The sequence below is a fragment of the Dichotomopilus funicola genome (assembly GCF_033296635.1).
Source record: "Dichotomopilus funicola strain CBS 141.50 unplaced genomic scaffold C8A04scaffold_24, whole genome shotgun sequence".
Classification (NCBI taxonomy): domain Eukaryota; kingdom Fungi; phylum Ascomycota; class Sordariomycetes; order Sordariales; family Chaetomiaceae; genus Dichotomopilus; species Dichotomopilus funicola.
Window position 1 is genome coordinate 253,294 of NW_026944045.1, and position 24,549 is coordinate 277,842.

Consider the following 24,549-nt stretch of genomic DNA (forward strand, 5'->3'; position numbering starts at 1 on the left):
TCCGGATCTAACTTTGGAGTGGCCCAGCTTTTTGAGTCTTACGGGGAATAACCTCACCCTACCTAATAATTCCTTCAGCCGCAAGCTCCGGCCATGGCTGACCCCGCGTTCCGGCCGGCGCTGGTGGTCGTTGACATGCAAGAAGATTTTTGCCCTCCGGTAAGCACTTAGTATCTTCCCCGAGAAGCGGGCTCACTTAGTTGGGCAGTTGTATGTGTGTCTGTCTGTTTCTCGGAGGATCAAGTCTTACCCTGTTCTAAGCGGGCGGCGCGAGCAACTTCCGCCACCAATGTCCAAGTTCTCGGTGTCGACTCTGGGACATTCCCCAGAAATTCAATTCTTAGTTCAGCTAAGCATCGATTCTGCTCAGATGTCACATGACTGTCAACTTAGAAAAGCCCTGCCACAAACCCTGTCTCCCATCCCTAACCCTTTCAGCAACGTCCTAAGCGTACATACCTGAAAAGAGTAACTAACACAACATGCCCTTCCCAGAACGGCTCCCTCGCCGTCGCCGAAGGACGTTCTATTGCCCCCCTCATCAACACTCTCCTAGCCCTGCCCAGCACCACGCTGCCCCTCAAGGTCGCCACCAAGGACTGGCACCCCCCAGACCACATCTCCTTCGCCTCCAACCACACCTCGCCCCCTCGCCGTCCTTTCCTAGACACGGCTACCATCATCAACCCATCCAACCCCTCCGAATCCTACACCAGCCGTCTCTGGCCGGTGCACTGCGTCCAACACACCCCGGGCGCCGCCTTCATCCCGGAACTAGACACCACCCACATCACACACACCATCGACAAAGGCACCGACCCTAAGGTAGAGATGTACTCGGCCTTCTACCCGCCACTTCACAACCCACGTGTGGCAGACAGCGGTCTTGCTGACCTGTTGCGCGCCAACCGCACGACGCATGTGTATGTCGTCGGCCTGGCGGGGGATTATTGTGTGCGCAGCACGGCCGAGGATGCGGTACGGGAAGGTTTCGTGGCGTATGTGGTAGAGGAAGGTACCCGGTCGGTAGACCCGGGGCAATGGGAGGCGTGTAAGAGCGAAATGGAAGGGATTGGGGTCAAGGTAGTGAAGTGGGAAGGGGAAGAAGTGAGGAGGCTGTTAAAAGGTACGGAGAAGAATGGGACGACGTAGACTTGGTGATAATGTGATGTTGAGGCAAGACATAGAGGGAAAGGTGAGTCCGGGGGCGCAGCAAAGTATACCACAAGGACGAAAGGGACGAGCCATAGATAAATGAATCATGTCCATTTCTCATGCATCATCGTCAAGCTTATACACAACGCAAATCCCAATCCCCTATCCCATGAAGAAACCCTCCCAATGTGTCTGTTCCTGACCTGCCCCTTTTGTTTTCCCTTCCGGTCCTACATGTTACCAACATTTCATTCTTACCGGCCCACGCGAATAACGCCGGCGGCAATCAGCTTCTGGATCTTGCTGCGGACATTAGGGTTTTGCATGTGCTCCTGCAGGGCGGCAGGGTCCGATTGGGCCTGCTGGAGAATGGCATTCATCACTGGGTCTTGCATGATGCTCATGATCTAGGGAGTGGGGCGTTAGCATTGTCAACTCACAAAGGAAGTACATGTTCAAACTTACCTCAGGATCCCGCGTCAGGCGCTCACGGGTTTGCTCTTCGGTCTCGTTCTCGCGCGCCGAGTACATAGCACCAAACGCCTTCTGTTGCTGCTGCTCAATCTCCTTCGCGTTGGCACCGTTGTGGTGTTCCGTGTCGATGGTAAGCGCCTCGGTGCAGGCATCAACGCACTTGCTGTACTCACGCATGCCGAAGTAAGCCTGAGCCTTGCGGATGTACGCGCGGATAAATTTGGCGTCCTTCTTAATGGCCGTATCGCAGTCATCGAGCGCACTAGGGAACTCGAGCAGCTTGATGAAAGCGGCTGCGCGGTTGCTGTACCCGCGAGGATCCTCAGGGGCTCGCTTGATCATCTCACTGTACGCCGCCACCGCCCCCGGCCAGTCGGACTCTTTGAACTTCTTGTTTCCCGTCTCGCGTGCTTCTTCTGCCTTGGCCGGGTCGATGTACGCCTGACGCGCCGCCTCGATCTTGTTGCGTTCCGCGGCCCGTACCTTGTTTAGCACGTCAGCCGTGCGGTGTTCACGCAGGGACTTGTTGTAAAAGTCAATAGCCTCCGCCAACTCTCCCTTCTTCTCGTACGCGCTACCAATGCGGGCGTACGACTTGGCGATAACCTTAAAGTCAGCGTAAAGGTTGCGGCCTTCCTCAGCAGCCTTGGTGCAGGTGTCGATGCAAGCCTGATAGTCGCCCTTCTCGAAGTAGGCGGCGCCGAGGTTGTTGAGGTAGACGATGTCCTGGTGAAGATCCCACGCGGCCTGGTAGTGCTTGATCGCTTCGTCAAAGTTGCGTTTCTTGTAGTTTTCGGTTCCTAGGGCCTTCTCCTTATCGGCCGCTTCCTTTGCCTTCTTCTTCTCGATGGCCTCCTCGTCTAGCTCTTCCGGCTCTGGCTCCGGCTCCGGCGCTTTCTTTGCTGGCTCAGGCTTCTTACCACTGACATCCGGCATCGGCACGTCCTCTTCCGCTTCAACCCGAGAGCCAGACACATCGGTCGCGCCGGCGGGCGGGGAATCGCGAACTTCCATGTCGACACCCATCAACACCCCGAGGACCTGGATCATCCTGGGATCGCTGAACAGATCCTGCATGTTGTTTGGGTTTTGTTGCACAGCCTGCAACTTGACCATGAAACTTGGGTCGGCCAGCAGGGAGCTTGTCTTGGGGTTGCTCGCGAGCTTTTGGATTAGGTTGGGATCCTTGAACATGTTGCCGAGGCCACCGGTCGGGTCAAATCCGCCAGCTGCGTACGGAACACTGTCAGCTTTTGGTGTCCAACTCTACGCCGACTCTTCCTCATACTCACCAGGTCCACCCGCATCCTGCTCCATCGCTCGCTTCACCGACGCCAAGTCATTCTTCATGCCGGCGTTGTTCGGGTCGATCTTCAGTCCCTCCTCGTACGCATCGTGGGCCCCCAGGAGGTCGCCCTTCCCGTACAACGCTGTGCCCTTCCGGCCCCATCCCTTCGGCCAGTCGGGCTTCAACTCCGTTGTTTTTGAGGCATCGTTCAGCGCGTTGTCCCACTCCTTCTTGGAGGCGTATGCGGCAGAACGGTTGCTGTAGAGGATGTGGTTGGTTGGGTCGATAGCAATGGCTTGCGTGAACTTGTCGCTGCACTCGTTGTCAGTCTTCGAGGGGTGTAAAGTTTGAATCTCCGTCAATCCAAGCAGCTTACATCGCGTCGTCAAAGTTTTTGGCCGCGATGGCCTTGTTGCCCAAGGCCTTGAGCTCGTCGGCGGTCGACATGGTGGGGTATTGAGAAGGCAAAAACTTGCGAGGGGTACACGGAAGCCGACGGGTAGTCAAGCCCTGGGTGCGTATATTATATCCTGCTTGTTGTTCGAATCAAACGCTAAAAGTGTGGAAAGTTTGATGGAAAGAAACCAAGGCAGGTCCCATCAAAGAAATCGAGGAGCCCATGGTCGCACACAGCCTCGTGGAAAGCTCTCGATGTTCGATGCCTTTCGACGGAGATCTAAGATCATGATTGGCTGTTGTTCCCCAGAGGTCCCCACAGTAGGGGGCCGGGGTGTTCTCGACCCATTTGGAGGGGCAGCTTGGTGTCGATCAACCCCTCAACTCCAAAACCACATCGTCAACTTCGCCATGTGTATGCAGACCTTAGTCCTGTGGGCCTAGCATCTAAGAGCTAGATAAGTTTCATTCACCTTCTTCCAATTTACACTCACACCAATTCTCCCAGACTTCTAGTAGTATGACCTCAAAATCTTTACAGTCAACCAGTCGCTGAAGCGCATCACTATCTACCAACGAGTCTAAGAGGTATCGAAGCGTTCCAGCAGAATACACAAGATACCCCATTATGTCCGTCCTATATTCTAGCGGTAGTCACATATACTCATTTAGAAATTGAGCTGTTTTACTACAATCATCTGGCCTGCTTTCCTGCAAGTCTCCAGCTTTCCAAAGTAAACTAGGCTCTTGGTGCTCCACAAGATGGCCCCCCGGTGAACATCAAAGCGACGGTCACCTGGGCTGTTTGAGCACGCTACGTCCATCATCTTTACCGCCTCTATTAATCACGCATTTTCTTGGTGACGGAACCTGATATTCTCACTTCTCGATTATAGCGGAGCCATGTCGGAAAGAAAGTCTTACCTCGAGCCGCGGTCTAAACTCGGCTGCGCAAGTGTGTAGAAAAAGTGTACCGTAGTTCAGAAACTCTTAGCTTGTTTTGCCCTAGAGGCCACTGGCATTGTGACTTCTTTCAGACTTCTCGCCATCGGGCATCTCTATACCAGTCGCGGTCGAGGCTCATTCGGGATGATTCCTTCAAGGAAAGCTTTAATGCCTTCTGTACCTCCTTATTAAATCTGGTCTGTGAAAGTGCAAGCTTCCTGTGCTTCCTAAACGCACGACGGCAACTAGGTGAAGGGGCTAGCATAGCGTTTGTTGTGTGAGCAACTTTATCTGACCGATGTGCACATTGCCCCCATCCTTCCCATAATTCCACAAATCTCTGCTCATCTAACCAGCTCAATGTGAAAGTTCAAGCAGGCAAGAACCTCTCCAACCGTTTGTCAAAACTTATTCTACCGTCAACTCCGACGGCTTTGACCTCAACCCCTTCGGAACTCTCCACCTCAACGATCATCAGCAAGGTCAAGCATCAACAAAGCCAGCTAAAGATGCTGCCTTTGCTACCGGCTTTCCGATCCAGCTACGGGGGCTACATCTTGCCAGCAAGGTTCCGAAGGTCTACCGTTTTTCTAAGTTCTCCCACCTTTACAGGGCGGGATTATACACCCAGGGCAACACCTCGTCATGTGCAATTCAACAGTACCGCCAGTTATACTGTTCACGCCGCTGAGGCACAGCATCATGGAGAAAATATCTTAACCCCAGATGAAAGGGAACATATACAAAAACTCCTACAGCAAGGATTCCAGGCTCGTGAGACCTTTGAGTAGGCGCGGACCTCCCTGGAAACATTTGTCGCCATGATAGAAGAGGACGGGGAGCTGGCGAGCTTAGTGCGAGAAGAGAAACCTAAGGAATGGTCAGATAAGGAGAAAGAGCACCTTGCCAAACTCATCCACCGCCGCCGAAGAATCGACATCGAACGCATCGCATGTCAAATCGGCCGGAAACCAAAAGCGGTCAAATCCCAGTCACGATCAATGGCGAGGGAAAAGGGTGTGGAACTAGGAAACAATGCGCTCTCTTTCGCTGAAGCGATTCTAAACAGAAATCTCGAGAGGGAGGAGGAATCCGTCCTCGAGGCGCGAATGTGCCACGTCATTGACAGTCTATTAAAGGATCATGATACCACCACCCAATGGAGACACTTTGAGGGCTCAATCGACAGAAATCTGGGCGACAACCATTCTTTCATTCATTCCAACCCAGGTGAAACACATGATGGCCGCCCCCAGCCCACCCACAGCTGCAGATTGGAGGAGTTTGGCTTGGCAGGATACGAGTTCGTTTGGGGTGTACGCCTGGGTTCTCAAGCCTAGCAGCAGCGCCAGCCTTAATCCGATTAGGGTTGAGAACCACGTTTACATTGGATCAGCCACCAAGTACGACCATGGACTGGCTGGGAGAGTTCTTCAGCATCGTAAAGGAAAGAATGCGGAGAGCGGGCTAAGGCTTAGAGACCGGATCAAGCGGTGGGGCTTGAGCTGTAGAACTGGACATTTTGCTACCCTCTTAGTAATGGATCCGGTGTCGTCAGAATCTGAGGACATAATAAAGGCACGGGAACTCGTGGTGTTTACCGAAGCGATCTTGACAGTCTGGTTTGGGGCACTCACCGAGACTGGCGGGACTGACCGCACCAACCAACACCGCCGTTTCCATTCCCTTTCCCCCTGGGGCCGCCCCTGGGACCACCCGCAGCAGTTTAAGTACAAGGGACTGTGTACACATAGCCCTTTGAGACTCGATCTAGTGCTGCCAGGTACTGCTCAGCTTCCCAAACATACGGGCCTAGACCAATCGGGGCCGGCGGTGGACAATGGATATCAGGGCTATGAGGTTTGATAGCTGTTTGGGTTCTGTTACTATACCCTTGAGCTGTTATTGTGATTATCACAGCTAGGTAGTGTGGGCGACTGAACGCGGGTAAATTACATGTAACTGATGATGGGCACATTCAAAGTGAGATTCGAGAATTTCGTATAAGAGAGCAGACCAAACGAAACAGTGCGCGGTTGTGCCCTAGAACATGTGACTGAGTTATTGTCTTGTTTGCTAATTGCTTAATCAGAACGGTTTCTCTCATTATCTGTGTGAGCGTCTTGACCACCATAGCCAGGAGTGAACCACCAAGGAGCGTCGAAGCGTGGCAGATCCTCGAGTTTGCCTAGCAGCGGAACATAGAGTTGATGGCCTCCGAGATTCCAGCGCTATTACTTCGTTCGTCGATGCAGCAGCTAATAGTAGTTGATTAATGACCTCCGTCTGGTCTCTCCAAATCCAGGTAGACGCGACTGAAATGACGTGAAAGATAGGTAGGTATCTCTTAAAAATAACAGCTAGCTTCCTTGAGCCTTCGGTAAAACCTCCACCCAGTTTTGCAATGGGCGAGTTGCAGTTCTGCGGAATTTTGCCTATATACAGACCCGCGGTTAGAAGGGTCACCGAAGAACAAACCAAACGACGACCGTCGCGCAACAGACTAACTACGTCTGCGATGAAGGGAAGAGAATTGTTTTTTGTTTTTACTAGGCAGGCTGTTGAAAGTTGAGAACGGCTGTGGTTTGACGTAGTTTTCTTTGACTTTAACTTAAACGACCGCGATTACTAAATACGGCAACTCGCACCTCGTTTTCCGGATTGGTGAAAGTTGTGTCAATGATCCCTGAAATGCTGAGCAAACCAGGACCCAAGATCTCGACTGGACAAAATATTGCGACCAAGGAGGTTGGGATTGGCATACGAGCGAGTGCTGACTGAGCGATCGTCGTTGATGAGTATAAGTATCTTGAATACTTGCATGTTTCGCTGTTTATTGACTTTCTTGTTGGTACATGTGTCTTAATTGCTTGGCCTCAAGAGGAACTTGGAACTTCGCTTCCCTTCCCTCTCACGATGTCCGGAATTCGGGACCTCCTTGGTGAGGCCATTTCCCACCCGATGCTAGTTCTTGGTAGCATACTCGTTCTGGTATAGCCCTCGGTCCCTTTAATTCTTTTTTTTTTTTTTTTTTTTAGAAAAAAAAAAGATAAACCAAGTAAGAGCTAACACCTCCAACCAACCACAGCTTCTCACCTACCCCTTAACCACAGCCCTCTACAACCTCTTCCTCCACCCCCTCCACCGCTTCCCCGGCCCCCTCCTCTACGCCGCCTCCCCCTACCCCTGGGCCATCCGCCACGCCCTCGGCACCTCCGCCTTCCACACCGAGCGCCTCCACGCCCGCTACGGCCCCGTCGTGCGCATCGGCCCCAACCACCTCTCCTTCACCTCCCCGGCAGCATGGCGCGACGCCTACAACGCCTTACCGCCTCGTCCCGGCAACAAAGCCCACGGCCACTGGTCCTGGCCGGAGATGCCGAAGAGCAAGACATTCACCTCGGCGACCGACGACCAGGAGACGAGTATCCTGCAGGCGGAGTATTATGAGCATGGGCGGTTGCGGCGGGCGTTGGCGCCGGGGTTTGCGGATGCTGCGTTGAAGAGGTGGACCGGGCCCGGGGGCACGTTGAAGGTGCATGTGGATTTGTTGGTGGAGAAGCTTAAGGGGAAGTGTCGGGGCGATGAGGGGTCCCAGGGAGGTGAAGGAACGGTGCTGGATATGGAGAAGTGGTATGGGTGGACAATGTTTGACATTGGCGGGGAGTTAGTGTGGGGGAGGACGTTTGGGTGTCTGGACAAGGAGGAGTACCATCCGTGGGTGGATTTCTTGATGGGGACGTTGAAAGCTGCGGCCGCGATGGTGTCGATCATCTACCTCGGGGGCAGGGGGCTCGTGAGAATCTTGTTTAACACTGTTGGGCAAAAGTCCATCGAGACACTCCGGAAGATGACGGAGGAGATTTTGACGTATCGGTTGGGCATGGAGGAGGGCCGGGTTGACTTGTTCGAGGGGCTGTTAAAGCATCGAGACGAGTGGGTGAGTTGATTCCTTGAGATTTCCTTTTCTGAACAAGGCTAGAAACTGGCTGCTAACCCGAGTTTTCTCTCGAAAAGAACCTGTCTTTCGAGAAGCTGTCTACCAGCGGTTTGGTTATGACAATGGGAGGATCCGAGACGTTGGCTAGCTCGCTCTCTGGCACGACATACCTGCTATTGGAGAACCCGTCGACATGGAAAAAGCTGGCTGAAGAAGTTCGAACGGCCTTTACGAACGCAGACGACATCACCGTCAAGGCAACTGCCCAGCTGCCATATCTCACCGCTGTAATTAACGAGGGCTTCCGCATGTACCCTCCCGTGGTTGCCGACTTAGTCCGCGTCGTTCCGCCAGAGGGTAAAGAGATTGCGGGTCACTTCATAGCAGGTGGTGTAAGTCTTCGCACACAATCCAACTGTAGCTCACAGCCAACAACTGATACTGACAATCACACGATAGGCACTCGTGGAAGTCCAGCCTTGGTCTGCCAACCACAGCGCCGACAACTGGGTTGACCCCTGGACTTTCAACCCGGACCGCTTCCTAGTGAGTGAGGAGGAAGCGAGGGCAGCGGGTAACATCTTCGAAGCATCACAAATATTCAGCTATGGCCCAAGGAACTGTCTTGGACGAAAGTAGGTTTTGTTTCCTTCTTCCGTTTTCCCCACACTGCTTTTCTCTACTTCTCGTGTACAAGTGCTAACGGCTGTGAAGCCTTGCTTATGCTGAGATGCGTCTGATTCTGGCCCGGCTCGTGTTCGAGTTCGACATGGAACTCCAGGATGACAGCCACGATTGGATCATGCAACAGAAGACCTACCCCTTGTGGGATAGGCTGCCATTGAACGTACACATCAAACCGGTGATGAGGAATTAGGGGATATCATGTGTTATTTGATGTTGGCGGAAGGAAGTAATTATGCTGAATCCAGGACATTGCGGTAATTATTTAACTAATTAATCAAGAATGCTGCTGTCCCAAAACCCAACTCCTTTCCGTCTCTCTCGTTTCCTTCAAGAAATCCTCTCATCAACCCCGCTCTTACACGGCACAAACATCGCCGCAGGGCGCATACACCGTCGACGTAATCGTGCTAGTGACAAGGACGGGCTTCCCCGCGCCGCTGTTCGTCACAGGCGGGCTGGTCGTGGTCAGCTGGGGCGGCTCAACAGTGGTAGGAGTGGTGGCAGAAGTGGTGATGGTGGTGGCGATCGTACTCTCGGTCTCGCTGCTCTGCGACGCGCTAGCCGTGACGGTCACCGTCTTGGTCACCGTGGTGGCCTCACAGGTAGGGGGCGCGGGGAGCGTGGTAGGCCCGCTGCCGGAGCAGTCACCGTCGCGGATGGAGAACTTGGAGGTCTGCGCGTGGATGATGTAGACGTTGGTGCCGTTGATAGCGTTGCTAGTCGTAGTTGTTAGCCATAGGAGTCCACACCTTTATATCGCCAGCCACTATTCACTTATATGCCGAGGTACATCATGACTTACAATTGGAAGCCCCACGAAGAGTCGACGTCGCAGGGAACGGTCACCTCGTACTCGCCATCGACGGTCTTCACGCCCGAGGCCACCTGGGTGTAAAAGGGGGGCCAGTCGACAAAGTTGACCAGGTAGATGCTGAACGTGGACGGATCCGTGTCAACGCTGTGCCACTTCACCGGGTATGTGCTGCCCTTGTGGAGAGTGGCGTTCGCGATCGGCTCGAAGAACTGAATGGCCGAGACGAGCGGCGCGCCAAGGGCGAGGAGAGACAAAAAGCGCATGTTGGAAAGGAGTAAACGGTGACGGCGGAAGAATAAAAGAATGGCTGCTACCGGAAATCGGTGCTGGTAAGTAAAGACCGTAGAAGTTGGCTTGAAACGAACGAACGACAGGCGTGAACTCGAGAGTTGACAAGTCACAGAAGGGGAAAAGAAACCACTCAAGCCATCGATGAGAGACCCAAAGCCGTTTTTGTAAGTTCGGATTTCAATACGAAGGGCGCCCCGGACCCGTCCCCCACAGCGGTCGAGACCCCAGGGACGAACTCCACCTTATCGTTGGGAACATGCTTGTTCGCGTCCAATATGTAATATTACCCCTGAATCATCACGGAATGCGTCCCATGGCGTGCACGCCCACCACCCAGGAAGATTTTCTTGGATTCGGAATTTTCTTTCCGATTCTGGAAATCTGCGTATCCCGTCCTTACTCACAGGCCAGAGACCAAAGTGATTGTCTTGGAAAAGCACCCTCGGGCCTCGTGGGTGCCCTGCGTCCTCCAGCAGAAGTGTGGATCTCGGAACGGCTAGGGCGGAAAGATAAGAGATCGTGTTTTTTATTTTATTTTCCGCCACAACGTCCCAAATCGGGCAGCGAAATAAACCAACAATGCTTGGTTGGCTGTCCTAAAATAGCCATTTCCGCCAAGACTCACGATAAGAACCACATTCGTCGAGCCTGGACCAGAAGTGGGAAATGAAATGAAGAACACGACCTCGGCGTTTTCGCGAGGATCGATTGGCCGGTGAACGCAGGTGCATTGGGATGTAAAATAACAAGCCCAGCAATATTTTCCGATCGGAAACACTTCCCAAATCCGCTTGGAGTATTCGTACATTGTATTATTCCCACCCAATAGAAGGTATTGAGACGAAGCCAGGTACGACGTGTGCGAGGGAGTGGATGAAGATCAACAAGATGGGATGCCGTCACCTTCGTTGCAGATCGGCCATCAAAAACTGGGGTTCCCGAAAAGCTTAAATCGTCGATCAATGATCGCTGCCTCCCTTTTGTAGACTTGCACGCCTCCTCAAATTGCGAGCCATCAGTGTCGATGTGATTTAAACCAACCTGAAGCCCCTAGCGACACAGTATGTAGTTACTAGTTAAGTCTTTCGGCCATATCTAATTCCCTTGAAATACTTCGTAGTTTGACCGGGGTTGGAGTCCCCTTGAGCTCGGTTGGGAGTCGCATAGCACAGACGTCATCTGATGACTAGCCGCTCGACACGGCCTTTGGTTGTGGATGTATGTACATACATACATGTAAGTTTCTCGGGATAGCCAGGGCCGGGATCTATGTCGACGCAGAGCACCGCGAAAAGTCCTCAATGTCCTACCATTGACCGGTAAGAAACGTTCAAACATTGTTAAGTACTCATCCGGTCTCATCGGGCCAGGATTATTCGTAACGGGAACCCTCATCAAATGAGCACACTGTAAAATCGACACAGCCAACCGTGCTCAACCGCCGGAAGCCACCGGTCACGGACGTCCGACGCTGGCCATGCACAGAGCAGCCACTCCTGACGGAATGTTGATCTCAAGCATCTCACATCGCACACAATGTCTCAAAATGGCCCCGAGCCCGTCCGCATAACCTCAGTCCCCCACCATGCCCCGACTACTCCCAGCAACACCATCACCAGGCCGGCCTGCTCCCGCAATCTTCAGCTTCCAACAAATTAGCACCGCATTGAACACTCAAACCTAACACCATCGCCGCGAGAGAAACAATGGGCCTCCACACCCTCCACGACCTCGACAACACAGAAGGCACCGTCCGCCTCCACCATGGCACCGACCCGGCCCTCCTCCTCCACCCCCGGCCTTCTCCCAACGACCCCAACGACCCCCTCCGCTGGCCCCGCTGGAAGAAACACACAGCCTTTCTATCCGTCTGCGCCTTCACCTTCCTGGCCAACTATGGCATCGGCGGCCTGGCGCCAGCCTTCTACCTGCTCTCGCAGGAATTCGACAAAACCGCCACCGAGACCAGCGCGCTGCTGCTCTGGCCGATCCTAGTCATGGGCGTGTTCAACTTCCTGTGGGTGCCGCTGGCGAATTACTTTGGCAAGCGGCCCGTGTTTGTGTTATGCAGCGGCCTGCTGTGCGGGTGTATGGTCTGGGGCGCGGCGGCGACGTCGTTTGAATCGCTGTTGTGGTCGAATATCGTGGGTGGCTTCGCGGCCTCGTCGACTGAGGCGCTGGGGGCTAGCATGGTGAATGACCTATACTTTCTGCACGAGAGGGGAGCCAAGATGGGGGTGTACATGAACTCGATTACCGGCGGGAATACCCTGGGACCGTTGGTGTGTGGGTTTGTCATCACCGGGTTGAGTTGGCGGTGGCACAAGTGGATTGCCGTGATGCTGACCGCGGTCAATTTCATTACCGTGTTGTTGTTCGTGCCGGAGACGAGGTATTACCGGGATGAACTGGGCGGAATGGGCGCGCAGAAACGCAAGGACGCAAACTGGGTCTCGTCGAGCGAAAATACGGACGGGAACGCAACGGAGGGCAACCCGGGGACGGGCGGCGACACAGATGGCGAACTCCTCAACGCGCAAACGGCAGTGCCCAAGAAGTCGTGGGCCCAGGAGCTGAGCCTCTGGTCTGGAGTTGCACCAGATACGAACTTGGTCAAGATGTTCGTACGGCCACTCCCCATGTTTGTATACCCATGCGTCATCTACGCATTCCTGGGGTATGCGGTTTCGCTCGTCCTGACGGTAGCGGTCAACATCCTGAATAGCTTCGTGCTCCAGGCCCCGCCATACAACTGGTCGCCCATGATTAACGGCCTCATCAACATTGCGGGGTTTCTCGGCAACGTGGTGGGTGGTTATGCCGGGGGGTGGCTGGTAGACGTGTTTTGCGACTGGAGGGCAAGACGCAACAACGGAGTCTTTGAGCCGGAGAATCGTTTACACCTCTGCATCGTACCACTGCTGATCACCGCGGCGGGGTGTGTCACCTTCGGTTATGGTGTAGAGAAGGCGCTTCACTGGACCAGTCTCTTTTTTGGGTATGGCATGATCTCGGTTGCGCTCACGGCAATACCCACGATCACGATGGCGTATGTATCTGACTGCGTACTACCCGTCAACTCGGACGCGCTAATGCTCGTTAATGGTGAGTAGTTTCCACCCGTGAAGGCCAATACGTTACATGCCCAACCTAACCACTCTTCTAGGGTACAAAAACATCGCCGCGTTCGCCTTTCTTTACGGCATTGTTCCATGGGTTGAGGAGGTCGGCTATGTCAATTGCTTCGGGACCCAAGCCGGGATATTTGTGGCGGTTATTGGCTTGGGAATGGTAGTGCTAATTCCGTTAGGTGAGAAGATCAGACACGCCCAGGCGGGCTGGCGTATTATTCTGTGAAGGATGGGTTGAACGGAATGCAATAAGTGGGATGGAGATAGCCGTCAGGATGTAAAAGCGTGGGATGTACAATATGCCGGACAAAGTTATACGTCTATGGGTAATTGAAGCGCCTTGGTGTAACATTTTTATAAGAAGCATTTTCTTTAAGTGTCATTGAAGACGCGCTTCTTGGTGTTTTGGAGATTACCAGTTGGGGGAAATGCGAGCAGCCTGACTGGCCACCCTTGTTAGGTTAGTGGGGGGTCATCGGCCAATCATGCCGGTCAGACTTTGCATGGCTGAAAGGTGACTGCTGATAGCGGGGCAACTTTTCTCTCACAAACTTAAATTTCCAGAAACACCAACACTCATTCCACAACGCGAACCGCATTTGCAGCTTATCCTTTCGGAAGACTACCCCTCCAAACAAGTCAATTGCCGATCGACTAAACTCAACTACTGCTTTCCATCCCCGAACCGACATCCGAGATTGCACGCGCGCGCAAGCGCACCATTTCGTTTTGCCCATGGCGAATCCCGCCAAGCTCCAGATTCTCAAAGATGCGCTCTACGAGGAGATCCGGCAGCATGGCTCCGCGACTCGGCTCTTTGCACAGAGCGACATTCTTGATCTCAACATAATCCCGAACAATGATTTGGAGCTTCTTATGAACGTCGTTCAAGGCCTCACTGACGATAAGCTCTTAATCGGTACAACAAATCATCATGCCGGGTTATCGTGGAGATGGAGGAGCAGAGAGGAAGCAAAGAAGTAGGAAATCATATGTGTTGTATCACTCGGTTAAGGTAATTAAAGCTGACAGTTTTTGACTAGGTACACCTCGCTCCCGAATGACGACGCCGTCATGGTGTACGCGATCATCGACGAGGCGGGTGCCGACGGCATTTGGAACCGAACGATCAAGAACAGACTGAACATGCACGAGGCGGTCGTAAAATCTACCATAAAATTCCTCGAGGCCAAGGGATACATCGCGAGCATGAAAAATGTCGAGCACCCGAACAAGAAGATGTACATCAAGGCCACTCTCCGTCCCTCTGACCGCGCGACGGGTGGTCCTTGGTTCACCGAAGGGGAGCTTGACACAGCCTTTATCGCCGAGCTCGAAGGCATTGTATTTGAGTACATCAAAACCAAGAGCGCCTATCGTGGCTCTCAGCCAACCGGCACGGCCGGCCCAACTAAAACCCCCAAACGTGGCGCGGTAACCGCCGGTGAGACCACCACGTTGGCACGCGGGACCAAACGCTCGGCCACCGAAATGTCCAACGACGACGCCGCCCCGGCCGTCGGCACAACACGGACCACGCCAAGCACCACCACCACTACATCCACCAAAACCCGCGCCATCTTTCTTCCCATGCCCGCCGGGTACAAACATTATCCGACGGTAGCCGAGATGGCCAAATTCATCCACGAAACCGGCATCACGAATAACACAACTCTTGGTGAAGCGGACATCCAACAGCTTGTCGACGTGTTGACCTACGACGGACTTATTGAGCCCGTCCGGGTCGGTCGGCGCCGTGGCTACCGCGTTGCGCGCGCCACCAAACAGGACACAGTGCCCTTTCACAAGCGACAAAAGGAACGCGAGGCCGGCGTCGGTCTCAATTTATCGCTCGTACCAGGTGCCGAACCCCTTAGTAACGGGTTGACCGAGGCACCCTGTGGGCGGTGTCCCGTATTTGAGCTGTGCGAAGAAGGAGGGCCGGTGAGTCCGAGTAATTGCGTGTATTTTTTGCAGTGGTTGGACCTGGAGGATGTGCCTCAGGCATTGGCCCCCAATGTGGGGTTTCCCCCATGACCGTTGTTGGGTGGTGTTAGGATGTGTTGCTTAACAGATGTTTGTTGGTCGCAGGGGTAGTTTAAATGAACCCTAGCTGGCATTGTATGCCCCTGGCCAGTTGACAGCTTATATCCCGGGAACCAGTCATCACACTAGAAGTGATGGGTGTAACATGAAACCATTGTGGATAGGCAGGGCAATTCTTTTCCATGTCAAGACTAGCAGCTGTTGAGACCAATAGCGAAGCAATTGATGCCTAGCCGCCTTTTTGAACCCTTCGAGACTCGCCGACAATTTCCACACTTCAAACCATTTATGTTATACGGTAAGGATTCGAGCCCCTCTGGTACGTACTTACTGCTCAGTCGCCGGAAGCTCACCGGAGTCCACGATGGTGGCTGCCTTGTTATACTTGATTCTACCGTTGGCACTACCGGTGGCCTCAAGAGCCTTGACAATCTTCAATGACTCCGCATCAGCGACCGCGCCAAATACAACATGCTTGCCATCGAGCCAAGAGGTCACAACGGTAGTGACGAAAAATTGCGATCCGTTGCTATTGGAGAAAGATGACGATTAGTGTCACTGTTGGGTAGTCTATTCGGGGGAGAGGATAAACTTACGTGTTGGGACCCGCGTTGGCCATAGAGAGCAGACCGGGGCGATCGTGCTTCAGCTTGAAGTTCTCATCCGCAAATTTCTCGCCATAGATGGACTTGCCACCGGTGCCCTAGACTAAGGGTTAGCGGTTTTATATTGTCCCGACATAGGAGTCTGAAAGGCTCACGTTGCCCCGGGTGAAGTCGCCTCCCTGAAGCATGAATTCGGGGATGATGCGGTGGAAGCTCGAGCCCTTGTAACCGAAGCCCTTCTCGCCGGTCACAAGCGCGCGGAAGTTCTCGACAGTCTTCGGGACAACGTCGTCGAAGAGGTCGAAGTTAACGCGACCTTTCTGGACTGATTTCTATGTTAGCGTTAAGTTAAGCGAGTGGTGTGATAGACTGCTAGTGAGATGGTAACTCGAAGACGCCTTGCAGTGGGCAAAGGTAATAGTAACAGCTAATGCAAGAGCAATTGAATGACAGCGACAAAATGCTTCAGCAGCGTACCCGTCACAGTGGAGGTCGGCTTCAACTCGTCGTTGAGAACCGGACCCTCCCACTCGATGTCGAAAAAGCTATGGCAAGGTGAGCACTGTACTGTGCGGCGCAACGTGGGTAGAGCTTAACTGACACCTTCTTGACCATGTTGGCGGATGTGGCGGAGAACGCTCTGGCGGATGTTTTTGGGATAGATTGAAGACTTTGCGAATTGGATGAAAGGAATTGGGTCAGGGGAAGATGGCGGAGGGAAGAAGTTCGAATGGAAGATGAGCAATGGCGGGGTAGGAGGGGTCGAAACATTTTCCGTCTGGAGGCGAGTGGGTTAGCGTAAGATCCGGCCAACCAAACGCAGGGAGTCGTGGGGTGGGACGAGGAAGGAGCGGATGAAAGCTCATGAGGGACATTTGTTTGTACACGTGATAAAAGGAGGGGCTGCTTTCCAAGATCGAAGTGATCGCTGCTACGAACGTAAGCAAATTTAGGTAGGTCGGTTTGGAGGGGGGTGGCGCGGGTAACCGAGAAGCTGAGCTGAGGAGCTCCGGAGCTGGAGCCCGGAAGCTCAGGCAGCTCCGTTGCGTTGCCGTGCCCGGGTATGCGGGAGCCACCGCAGACTAGAGGCCCAGCGTAAAACAAGCTGTTTATGGCTTTCGACAGTGTGACGCCATACAACTGTGATCCATTGCTATGGAAACTCGGTGTGATCTTGGACTTCCAAATCCAACACCGATTGGTTCCAATGCCCTTTGGTCTGCCCTTGCAGAAGCATGACATGGTATTATTGTGCGTTGAAAAATCTAGGACGCCCATGACAGGCAACTGAAGAGGATATCGGCAGGAATGTGACAAAACGCAAGGGAAACAGGCTGGAAAAGGCAAGCACAAGGAGAGGATAGTATATAGAGCTCATGTTATCTAGGAATGAACACCAACTGCAAGTTACACTCGTCGAGGGTCGAGTAAACGGAAATGGCTCAGGGTAGTCGAGTAACGAAAGACGGTTAGTACTTACATTTCAAAGGACAGTCCCTGTTGATTCCAGAATAGTCGAGAGGAAAGGTAGAGAGATGAATTGACTGTAGACACGAGAGGAAAAAAATTGGTCGATGGTCACATTTTGTTTAGCTTGTGCTATTAATCATTCACGCTACCATGACGACCCACTCAATCCTTCTGCCCTAATATTCAGGCCAAAATGGAGACCACCAAGGGTTCCACTCAGGGGGCCAAGATGTCTTGGCGGCCCGGGAAATCGCAGGGCGTCTTGCGCGCTGATGCCCATCCTCCATTTGCAAGTTTGTCAAAACTTTAGAACCACCCCAAGTGCCAACCCCCCGCACGTCGTCAACCGTCTTTGAGTTTGAACAATATTGGCTTGATAGCCGATCATATTCCCATTGTGCTATTCTTTCCGCGAAGGCTTCGCCCCCACGCTCGAAAACCATGGATTTGAACAACATCAAGAAACAGGTGTCAAATCTGACCCTGTACGACATCAAGGCCGGGGTGCGCAAAATGCAAAATGGTTTGTACATTCTTTTTCCCCTCACGTTTGCGCGCCAAGTATCGGACCGTCAATCTAACCGTCGCCGCAGCTGTCATGAACTACACAGAGATGGAGGCGAAGGTAAGCTGTTTAGACAACGCGCCAGGTGACCTTAGCTCAACACAACACGTCCTAGGTCCGCGAAGCGACAAACAATGAGCCATGGGGCGCGTCCTCGACACAGATGCAGGAGATTGCCGATGGCACCTTCAACTAGTACGTGCTACATGCCCGGCTGTGATTCGGGATTGCCGCGAATCATCTGACACAACACCAATCGCAGCCAAACCTTGAACGAGATCATGCCTATGATCTACCGGCGTTTCACGGAGAAAGCTGCCGAAGAATGGCGGCAAATCTATAAGGCGCTCCAATTGCTTGAATTTTTGATCAAGCACGGTTCCGAGCGCGTTATTGACGACGCCCGATCCCATATCACACTGCTCAAGATGCTCCGCCAATTCCACTTCATCGATCAAAACGGAAAGGACCAAGGAGTGAATGTTAGACACCGGGCGAAGGAACTAGCCGACCTGCTTGGCGATGTTGAGCGCATCCGAGCGGAACGGAAGAAAGCACGGACAAATAAAGGGAAGTTCACCAGTATGCAGAGCAGCGGCGGCTTTGGCAGCTCTAGCCGCTATGGCGGGTTTGGAAGCGATTCCGCCCATGGGGGCGGCGGCAGCTCGACATTCGGCGGTTACTCAGGCGGAGTTTACGGTGACGGAGGAGGATTTGGCGGTCAGTCCGACGACTACCGCTCTACCCAGTCCCGGGCGGAGAAGTTCGAGGAATATGACGAATTTAACGAAGGGGAGCGCCCGACTGCGTCAGCAAACACCTCCCGGCCGCCACGCGCGACGACTGAGAGAGTAGGAGTGAAACGGACTACGGACCAACCGAAGAAGAAGGAGCCCGAAGTCGACCTCTTTTCCTTCGATGAGCCCGCGGCACCCGCCACTGCCCCGGCCGGCTCCTCTGGTCTGGCGGCTCTCGACAGCGGCGCCGCTGATGAAGACGAGTTTGATGACTTCCAGTCGGCGACCCCGGCGACTCAGACGGCCCCACAGCATGCGGCTCTCTCACCACCCATCACGGCAGCTGCCTCAAACACTCCCATTGCTGCCCCCCAGCCAGTGTCCGCACCGCAGCAGGCGAACCTGAGCGGGATGGTTGCCATGTCATCTATCTCGCCGCCTCCCAGCTCGACTGCCAGCCCCGCTGCTAATCTCTCGGCGTTCGCTGCTCCACTTAACGCGAACACCCTCTCGCCCGCGTCGCAAGCACCCAAGCCAACGGGATACCAGGCTTCGACCCCGAACTATTTTTCCTCGGTCCAAATCGCGCCCACTCAGCAGCCTGCCCCCCAACCCTTGTTGAGTGGAACTAAACCGGCTGGAGCAGCTGCATCCGGAAAGCCAGCGAGCGGTGGTGACGCGTTTGGCTCCCTTTGGTCTCAGGCGAGCGTCGGCATTAAAAAGAACACCCAAGCTGGCCCTGGCCCCGCTATGGGTCAATTAGCCAAGGAAAAGAGCAGCGCTGGTATTTGGGGGGCTTCCGTTACTTCGTCGACCCCGAGCAACACTGCTGGAAGTGGTGCTAAGCCCCTTGGGAATGGGCTGGATGACCTGCTCGGTTAATATTATATCTCGCGATCCAGCGACGCATGCCGGAGTTTCGACGCTAGAATCCTGCCTAGAGAGATAGTTATCTAAACAGGCCGACTTGGACTGGGGCTTGTGATGATGCGGTCGTAACAGCGGGCGCGGGGGTGGTTTTATTTCTCCTTTGTTACTGAATCATGCCGAAATGTTCACATGAGATTTAGGCAGGCGGATTGGAGTATGAGCGGCAAAAAATTGTGCAATAAACGGTGCAAAAGACGTTGAGGTCTTGTTTCTTCCAGCACTTTAATTACTCGTTTGCTTTTTGGGGCCGAAGCCTGACTGTTCTTGCAAAGCGATGGGGTTCATCGACTCAAATCGATTACCATCCTGGATATTGTCTTTTTCATTCGATCGGTAAATCGTGACGACAGCAACCCGGGCATTTTGCCTCTCCCGGGCCGCGGCCGTGGGCCTGTCTGGGTTTCCCCGCGTCTCGCATGCCCCACTTTCCCGGCCGGATTTCCGGCCCCACCCGGGCCTCGACCAACACCACCGGGGTCGGGCCCGGCGCCCGAGACACCTTAGAAACGACTCAAATTCATCGGAGACAGGGAGACTTTCTCATCTACACGCAAATGCAATACATGTGCAGTACCTGGCGCAATCTCGTCTCATGTCAGAGCTATCCTTTGTACCACCCATCTCGCGCAACGTCTGATCACCGTGGTCACTGGCCTGGCTCTGGAGGACACTATGTCTCATGATCATTGAGGTATCGGGGAAAATTCGCACTCGTGCATCATGTATGATCCTCGCTTTTCAAGTTTGACTCGCCAAACCGTCGCCACCTTTTGGCCTTTTCTTCTTCCCCTGCCCCCCTTCGAATTGGAGCTTGATCTCTTCCTTCTCCTTCATAACCAAAACACATTCTTACCACACCGTTTTTGTTTGCGCCTAGTCAAAACATCCATACCGAAACACCGAAACCAAAATCGGGTGTTTGTTTCTTGTTCCACATCGAGTTGTCACCCTAACAAATACTACGCTCGTTATGAGAACGGTCGCGAAGAACCCCCTCTCTCTTCGCCCAGAAGGGTTCTACTCGTATGCATTTCTTGCGCTTCGCGCGGCTGGTAAGTAGATCTGTTCCTTGGCGCAGTTGGAGCTGTGTTGGGTGTCGCAGCCGCGCCTTAGGCTTCGCCTCTCCTTCAGTTAGCTTCCAAGGGCAAATCGCGATAGCGCAGCTGGGCTAACGGTTATTTTACAGAGGTCGTTTGCTTGGCTATTATTACGGGGTTGATGGGAAGTAAGTTCAAGCGTCTAAGTTTTGGGCAGATTGGATGGCCAGGTGCTAGCACGTTCGCATCAAGAGTGTTTGCAGCTGACGACATGACTTCTTCAAGCACTCCTATCGGCGACCACGCGCGGTCGACAGCCCGCTCAGCCCATGATAATTATCCTCACCGTTTATGTAAGTGGAACGACTCTTTATATCTCTGTCTTAACCGACTCCAGGGAGTACTAACCTGTGACACAGCCCGGACTCGCCTTGGCTTGGGCACTCCTCTCCTGGACAGGTTATAGTCGACGGTACTTCATGTATGATGTGACCTGGTCCATAGATTTCGTGCTCCTCATCCCTTTCGTCGCCCTCACTGTGGTCCTTGGCCTGCCTATGGCTGACTTCAGCTGCTCGGCTGTTCGGGAGAATGGGAAATTCGAAATCAGCGCGCCACCTAGTCTTGCCTCGGGGAGGATGGCCTTTGCAACCGACGGCCGCTCTGCCTGTTCCAGGTTATTTGCCGTCTGGACGCTACTGATCGTTGTGTGCGTCCTGTTTACGCTCAGCGCATTATCTATTGTGTTCCTTCAGCTTGGACAGAAACAGCTCCAAAGGGCAATCCTTGCCGGCAAGAACGACCCCATGGCGTATAGCCAGGAGGGCGTAAACACTCGAGGTTTCACGCCCACTCCACCGGCACAGACAGGATATGGCGGATACGCTGATGACCGTCTCAATCTCAACAGGGCGGTTCCCGTACCGCCAGTTCGATCTGGATCGAGGGCGGGGGCCGGGAACTACATCTATGAGGAGTCGCTGGGTCAACCACCGGCGGCTAGGGTACCGAGGATGCACCCAGATGAAGCATACGGATACGGCGGTGGTCAGTTTTAGGGGGGCGGGGCGCCCGTCCGAAGAGATGCATATGGCCCTCTAGGCGCATTGGAAACCCAGCCCATGAATCCGTCAGATACGGACACGGCACGCGACCGGCAGAAGGTCTCGCCTATCGGTCGCGATGAAATTCGCCAACGCCCTGCTGGAAGACAGCTAGTCGGGTTGGGGAATGTGACGATGTCCTCATCGCGTGGTCAGCCACGTAGCAACAACGGCCCGGGCAGTGTCGCAGCGGGGAGAAAGGATCCTATCCCCAGGTCGGCATCCTTCGGGAAGGTGCCCGAAGCTAAAGAAACGGTAGCCGAGAACGGCTCGACACCCAAGACAAGCGAAATGGAGACGAACAAGCCACACCGAGGGGTGGAGACCGGCATCAGACGAGGCCACAACGGGGTCGATGAAGATGCGCCGGGAGATGAGAATCTAGGCGATTCGGGTGCACCACAAAAACACACCTCAGGGACCCCTCTAGACCCGCATGGCTCACTGGTCCCCAAGCCATTGGATCTTGGGAAGCGGGGAAGATCTGCGAGAAAAGGGGACAGTGACTCGGCGGCCAGTGGGTGGTGGGCGGCGTTGGACAGTGTGATATACAAGCCGCAGGCGGAATACGACCCTTCTAATGTCTTGTAGCCGGCACGAGAATAATGCCGTGCAGTCAATTTATTTTGTAGCATCTTGTACCACGACCTAAACCTTTTTGCTTTCCTTAGATATCCAAGGTAGCCTTCGTCATCCTCCGGGCTGTGACGTCCTTTCCGCCATGCTTGCGCCATGTGTATTCTCGTCAAGACCTGTCTGAAACGCCTCGTCCAACCCATCGTCTCCTGCTCCATGCTCATATCAACAAAACTGGCTGACACAACAGGTTCAAACAAGTACCCAGATCCCACTGTTCTGGGTTGGCGTCAATTACCGCACGATTCTTCCATATCTTTTCCATGATAAGAAGGCCCTCGCGGACTGTGCTGAACACCTTCAGTGGCCCCATCCCGGCTACTAAATCCCTGAATATTTGTTCCTGTGACGGAGCAGCTAGGCAGCCGGTGATTGTAAACGGCCAGACGGCGGTGCGAAGGCAGTCAGGGTTCGGAAGCCGAAGTAGCAATTCGATCGTCCGCGCGACAGAGTCCCTAATTTCAGCGGCGGAAGGCTGCCACCCAGAGAGAACAACGGCCAGGTATGTTAGAGCCGCTTGACCCCAAATCTGAGAGTTTAGGGAAACATCATGAATCTTCGAACTGGATAAACCAGAAGCGAAATACCGAAACAGCGCTGAATCAGCATCCCCAGTGTTCGAGTCTTCTCGATTGCTGTTAGCTTCATTTTCGTCAAGACATTTCCGGAGATGCTGTTCAATTGTCGATGCTCGGGTTACGAGCTCCGTGACAGACAGGCTTCCGGCTCGTCTCATGTCCTTTTTCCATGTGTCCAGCGCGGCTATATCCGCAATCGACATGATGGCCCAGTTGTGTACCCCGGTAAACTCATGAAGTTTGATGTGGGGGAAATCATGTTCTTTATCAGTGATGGGGATGTCCTTCATAGCCTGCTCGTCAGGCTCAAGCAAAAGATCCCGGTGCCAGCGTCGTAGTCGGGGAGGCTGTTGGAGGGTGGTGCTGGAGACGGTATCGAGGAAAAGTAATTGGGCGGTAAAGAAACGCAGTATAGCTTGGTCGGAGCCCCATGGATGATTCTTCGGGGTCCAGGTAAAAGGGGTGGAACCTAGTTGCAGCAGGACCAACAGAAAACAGGTCCGGTTATTGTCCGTCATTGCGTTCTGGATCATGATTTCATCAAAGAGCTCCGATGCGGCTTCTAGATGCATCACCCAGTTTCCGGGCTTCGTAATAGCGAGATCGCATGTCAGGAGCTGGATGATGCCGGCCATAAGATGGTTCGCCTCGGCGAGGTTGCCCTTGACACCGCGGGTTATGATCTCCTGCATCTCCCGCTGGAGCCATTGGAGTGCTAACCCTTGCTGCTCATGGAGCACCTTCAGACTGTGCCCATGGCAATCGGAGATCCCATCCTGGATATGCCCCAAGAGAATTCCGTGGAAATACCCTGCTAAACTGAGGGCAGAGTGAAAGAGCGCTTTGTTTTTCATAAGAAGTACCAAGAGCCAACCGCGCCCGATATCTGCGAACGATGGTCGATAGTATGGGAATAAAAAGGGAAACACATAATCCAAGTACGTCATGGTCAAGTGCGACTCGGATTCCTGCGACAGCTTCACTCGAGATTGCTCCCAAATTGAAACAAGGCTATCGCTTTGTGAATCAGGGGTCGGGACTGACGCCGAAGACTCGGTCTGCGGGGTGTCGAATCTCGACGTCGGTGTGGATTCCTTAGACGCTGAGGACGGGGCAGATGCCATTTCGGTATCAGGTGGCACAGGCACGGCATTGATCAGGTCTTTGGGCATCGTGCTGTCGCTTTCGTCGGTGAGCGACGCATCGAGGGATTCTAGTCTAACTTCCAAGCCTTGGAGGTGTCGACGTTCCCGTCGATGTGTCGCTTTTCGCTTAACTTCCTTCTTCAGCCATTCGGCTTTCTTCCTTTGGTTCTCGGCGCCATCCATCCAGTCTGGCTTGTCATTCCCATAATGGCAATCGATTTCGAGTGTAAGACAACCATTGCAGCGGGGCCGCTCTTCATCGCACTTCTTGCGCCGAAGCCGGCAGGTCCAGCAACCTCCAGAACTTCGGGTAGTCGCCGCCATCGTAGTAACCAGGGAAAAAAAGGCCAGGCCTGTACGGTGATGAATTGGAAAGGCAAAGTTGCAGTAGTATGACGACGGTTGTTTTGTTCTGACCTTCGACTTGGGGAGTTTCAGTTCAAGGTAAGGTGCCATGACGGCTAACCGAAGGGTGTGGATATGGCCATGAACGGCAATTTGTCAGCGCCGCAGGGAAACCCTAACCCTAATCTTGGGAAGAACCACCACCTAGACCGGACAGTGGGTCCTTGAAGG

At 53.7% G+C, this 24,549-nt stretch overlaps 10 protein-coding genes across 10 annotated transcripts; 6 read left to right on the plus strand and 4 right to left on the minus strand.

Moving 5' to 3' along the window:
• Positions 1-93: 93 nt before the first annotated feature.
• On the plus strand, positions 94-1,152 carry C8A04DRAFT_36668 (Isochorismatase-like protein; the record flags this gene model as incomplete). The annotated part of the gene is made up of 2 exons (XM_062783604.1): positions 94-159; positions 496-1,152. 2 exons carry the CDS (start codon positions 94-96, stop codon positions 1,150-1,152), a joined length of 723 nt encoding a protein of 240 aa, XP_062637795.1.
• A 257-nt stretch (positions 1,153-1,409) lies between these two features.
• On the minus strand, positions 1,410-3,364 carry C8A04DRAFT_27882 (uncharacterized protein; the record flags this gene model as incomplete). The annotated part of the gene is made up of 4 exons (XM_062780441.1): positions 1,410-1,562; positions 1,621-2,858; positions 2,922-3,229; positions 3,294-3,364. 4 exons carry the CDS (start codon positions 3,362-3,364, stop codon positions 1,410-1,412), a joined length of 1,770 nt encoding a protein of 589 aa, XP_062637796.1.
• A 3,810-nt stretch (positions 3,365-7,174) lies between these two features.
• C8A04DRAFT_27883 (cytochrome P450) lies at positions 7,175-9,075 on the plus strand (the record flags this gene model as incomplete). Its single annotated transcript, XM_062780442.1, has 5 exons — positions 7,175-7,249; positions 7,347-8,198; positions 8,276-8,590; positions 8,658-8,833; positions 8,913-9,075. The coding sequence occupies 5 exons, from the start codon at positions 7,175-7,177 to the stop codon at positions 9,073-9,075; spliced, it is 1,581 nt and encodes a 526-aa protein (XP_062637797.1).
• A 165-nt stretch (positions 9,076-9,240) lies between these two features.
• On the minus strand, positions 9,241-9,962 carry C8A04DRAFT_27884 (Ser-Thr-rich glycosyl-phosphatidyl-inositol-anchored membrane family-domain-containing protein; the record flags this gene model as incomplete). The annotated part of the gene is made up of 2 exons (XM_062780443.1): positions 9,241-9,601; positions 9,688-9,962. 2 exons carry the CDS (start codon positions 9,960-9,962, stop codon positions 9,241-9,243), a joined length of 636 nt encoding a protein of 211 aa, XP_062637798.1.
• Positions 9,963-11,696: 1,734 nt separating this feature from the next.
• C8A04DRAFT_27885 (protein HOL1) lies at positions 11,697-13,347 on the plus strand (the record flags this gene model as incomplete). The annotated part of the gene is made up of 2 exons (XM_062780444.1): positions 11,697-13,095; positions 13,157-13,347. The coding sequence occupies 2 exons, from the start codon at positions 11,697-11,699 to the stop codon at positions 13,345-13,347; spliced, it is 1,590 nt and encodes a 529-aa protein (XP_062637799.1).
• Positions 13,348-13,856: 509 nt separating this feature from the next.
• C8A04DRAFT_36673 (DNA-directed RNA polymerase) lies at positions 13,857-15,158 on the plus strand (the record flags this gene model as incomplete). The annotated part of the gene is made up of 2 exons (XM_062783605.1): positions 13,857-14,101; positions 14,165-15,158. 2 exons carry the CDS (start codon positions 13,857-13,859, stop codon positions 15,156-15,158), a joined length of 1,239 nt encoding a protein of 412 aa, XP_062637800.1.
• Positions 15,159-15,494: 336 nt separating this feature from the next.
• C8A04DRAFT_36674 (mitochondrial peptidyl-prolyl cis-trans isomerase) lies at positions 15,495-16,543 on the minus strand (the record flags this gene model as incomplete). Its single annotated transcript, XM_062783606.1, has 5 exons — positions 15,495-15,696; positions 15,764-15,870; positions 15,928-16,097; positions 16,250-16,317; positions 16,374-16,543. 5 exons carry the CDS (start codon positions 16,541-16,543, stop codon positions 15,495-15,497), a joined length of 717 nt encoding a protein of 238 aa, XP_062637801.1.
• Positions 16,544-17,683: 1,140 nt separating this feature from the next.
• On the plus strand, positions 17,684-19,426 carry C8A04DRAFT_36675 (uncharacterized protein; the record flags this gene model as incomplete). Its single annotated transcript, XM_062783607.1, has 4 exons — positions 17,684-17,765; positions 17,836-17,867; positions 17,923-18,002; positions 18,070-19,426. 4 exons carry the CDS (start codon positions 17,684-17,686, stop codon positions 19,424-19,426), a joined length of 1,551 nt encoding a protein of 516 aa, XP_062637802.1.
• Positions 19,427-20,444: 1,018 nt separating this feature from the next.
• On the plus strand, positions 20,445-22,205 carry C8A04DRAFT_27889 (uncharacterized protein; the record flags this gene model as incomplete). The annotated part of the gene is made up of 5 exons (XM_062780445.1): positions 20,445-20,526; positions 20,661-20,699; positions 20,797-20,864; positions 20,931-21,558; positions 21,613-22,205. 5 exons carry the CDS (start codon positions 20,445-20,447, stop codon positions 22,203-22,205), a joined length of 1,410 nt encoding a protein of 469 aa, XP_062637803.1.
• A 205-nt stretch (positions 22,206-22,410) lies between these two features.
• C8A04DRAFT_11517 (fungal-specific transcription factor domain-containing protein) lies at positions 22,411-24,297 on the minus strand (the record flags this gene model as incomplete). Its single annotated transcript, XM_062776999.1, has 1 exon — positions 22,411-24,297. The coding sequence occupies one exon, from the start codon at positions 24,295-24,297 to the stop codon at positions 22,411-22,413; it is 1,887 nt and encodes a 628-aa protein (XP_062637804.1).
• Positions 24,298-24,549: the final 252 nt, after the last annotated feature.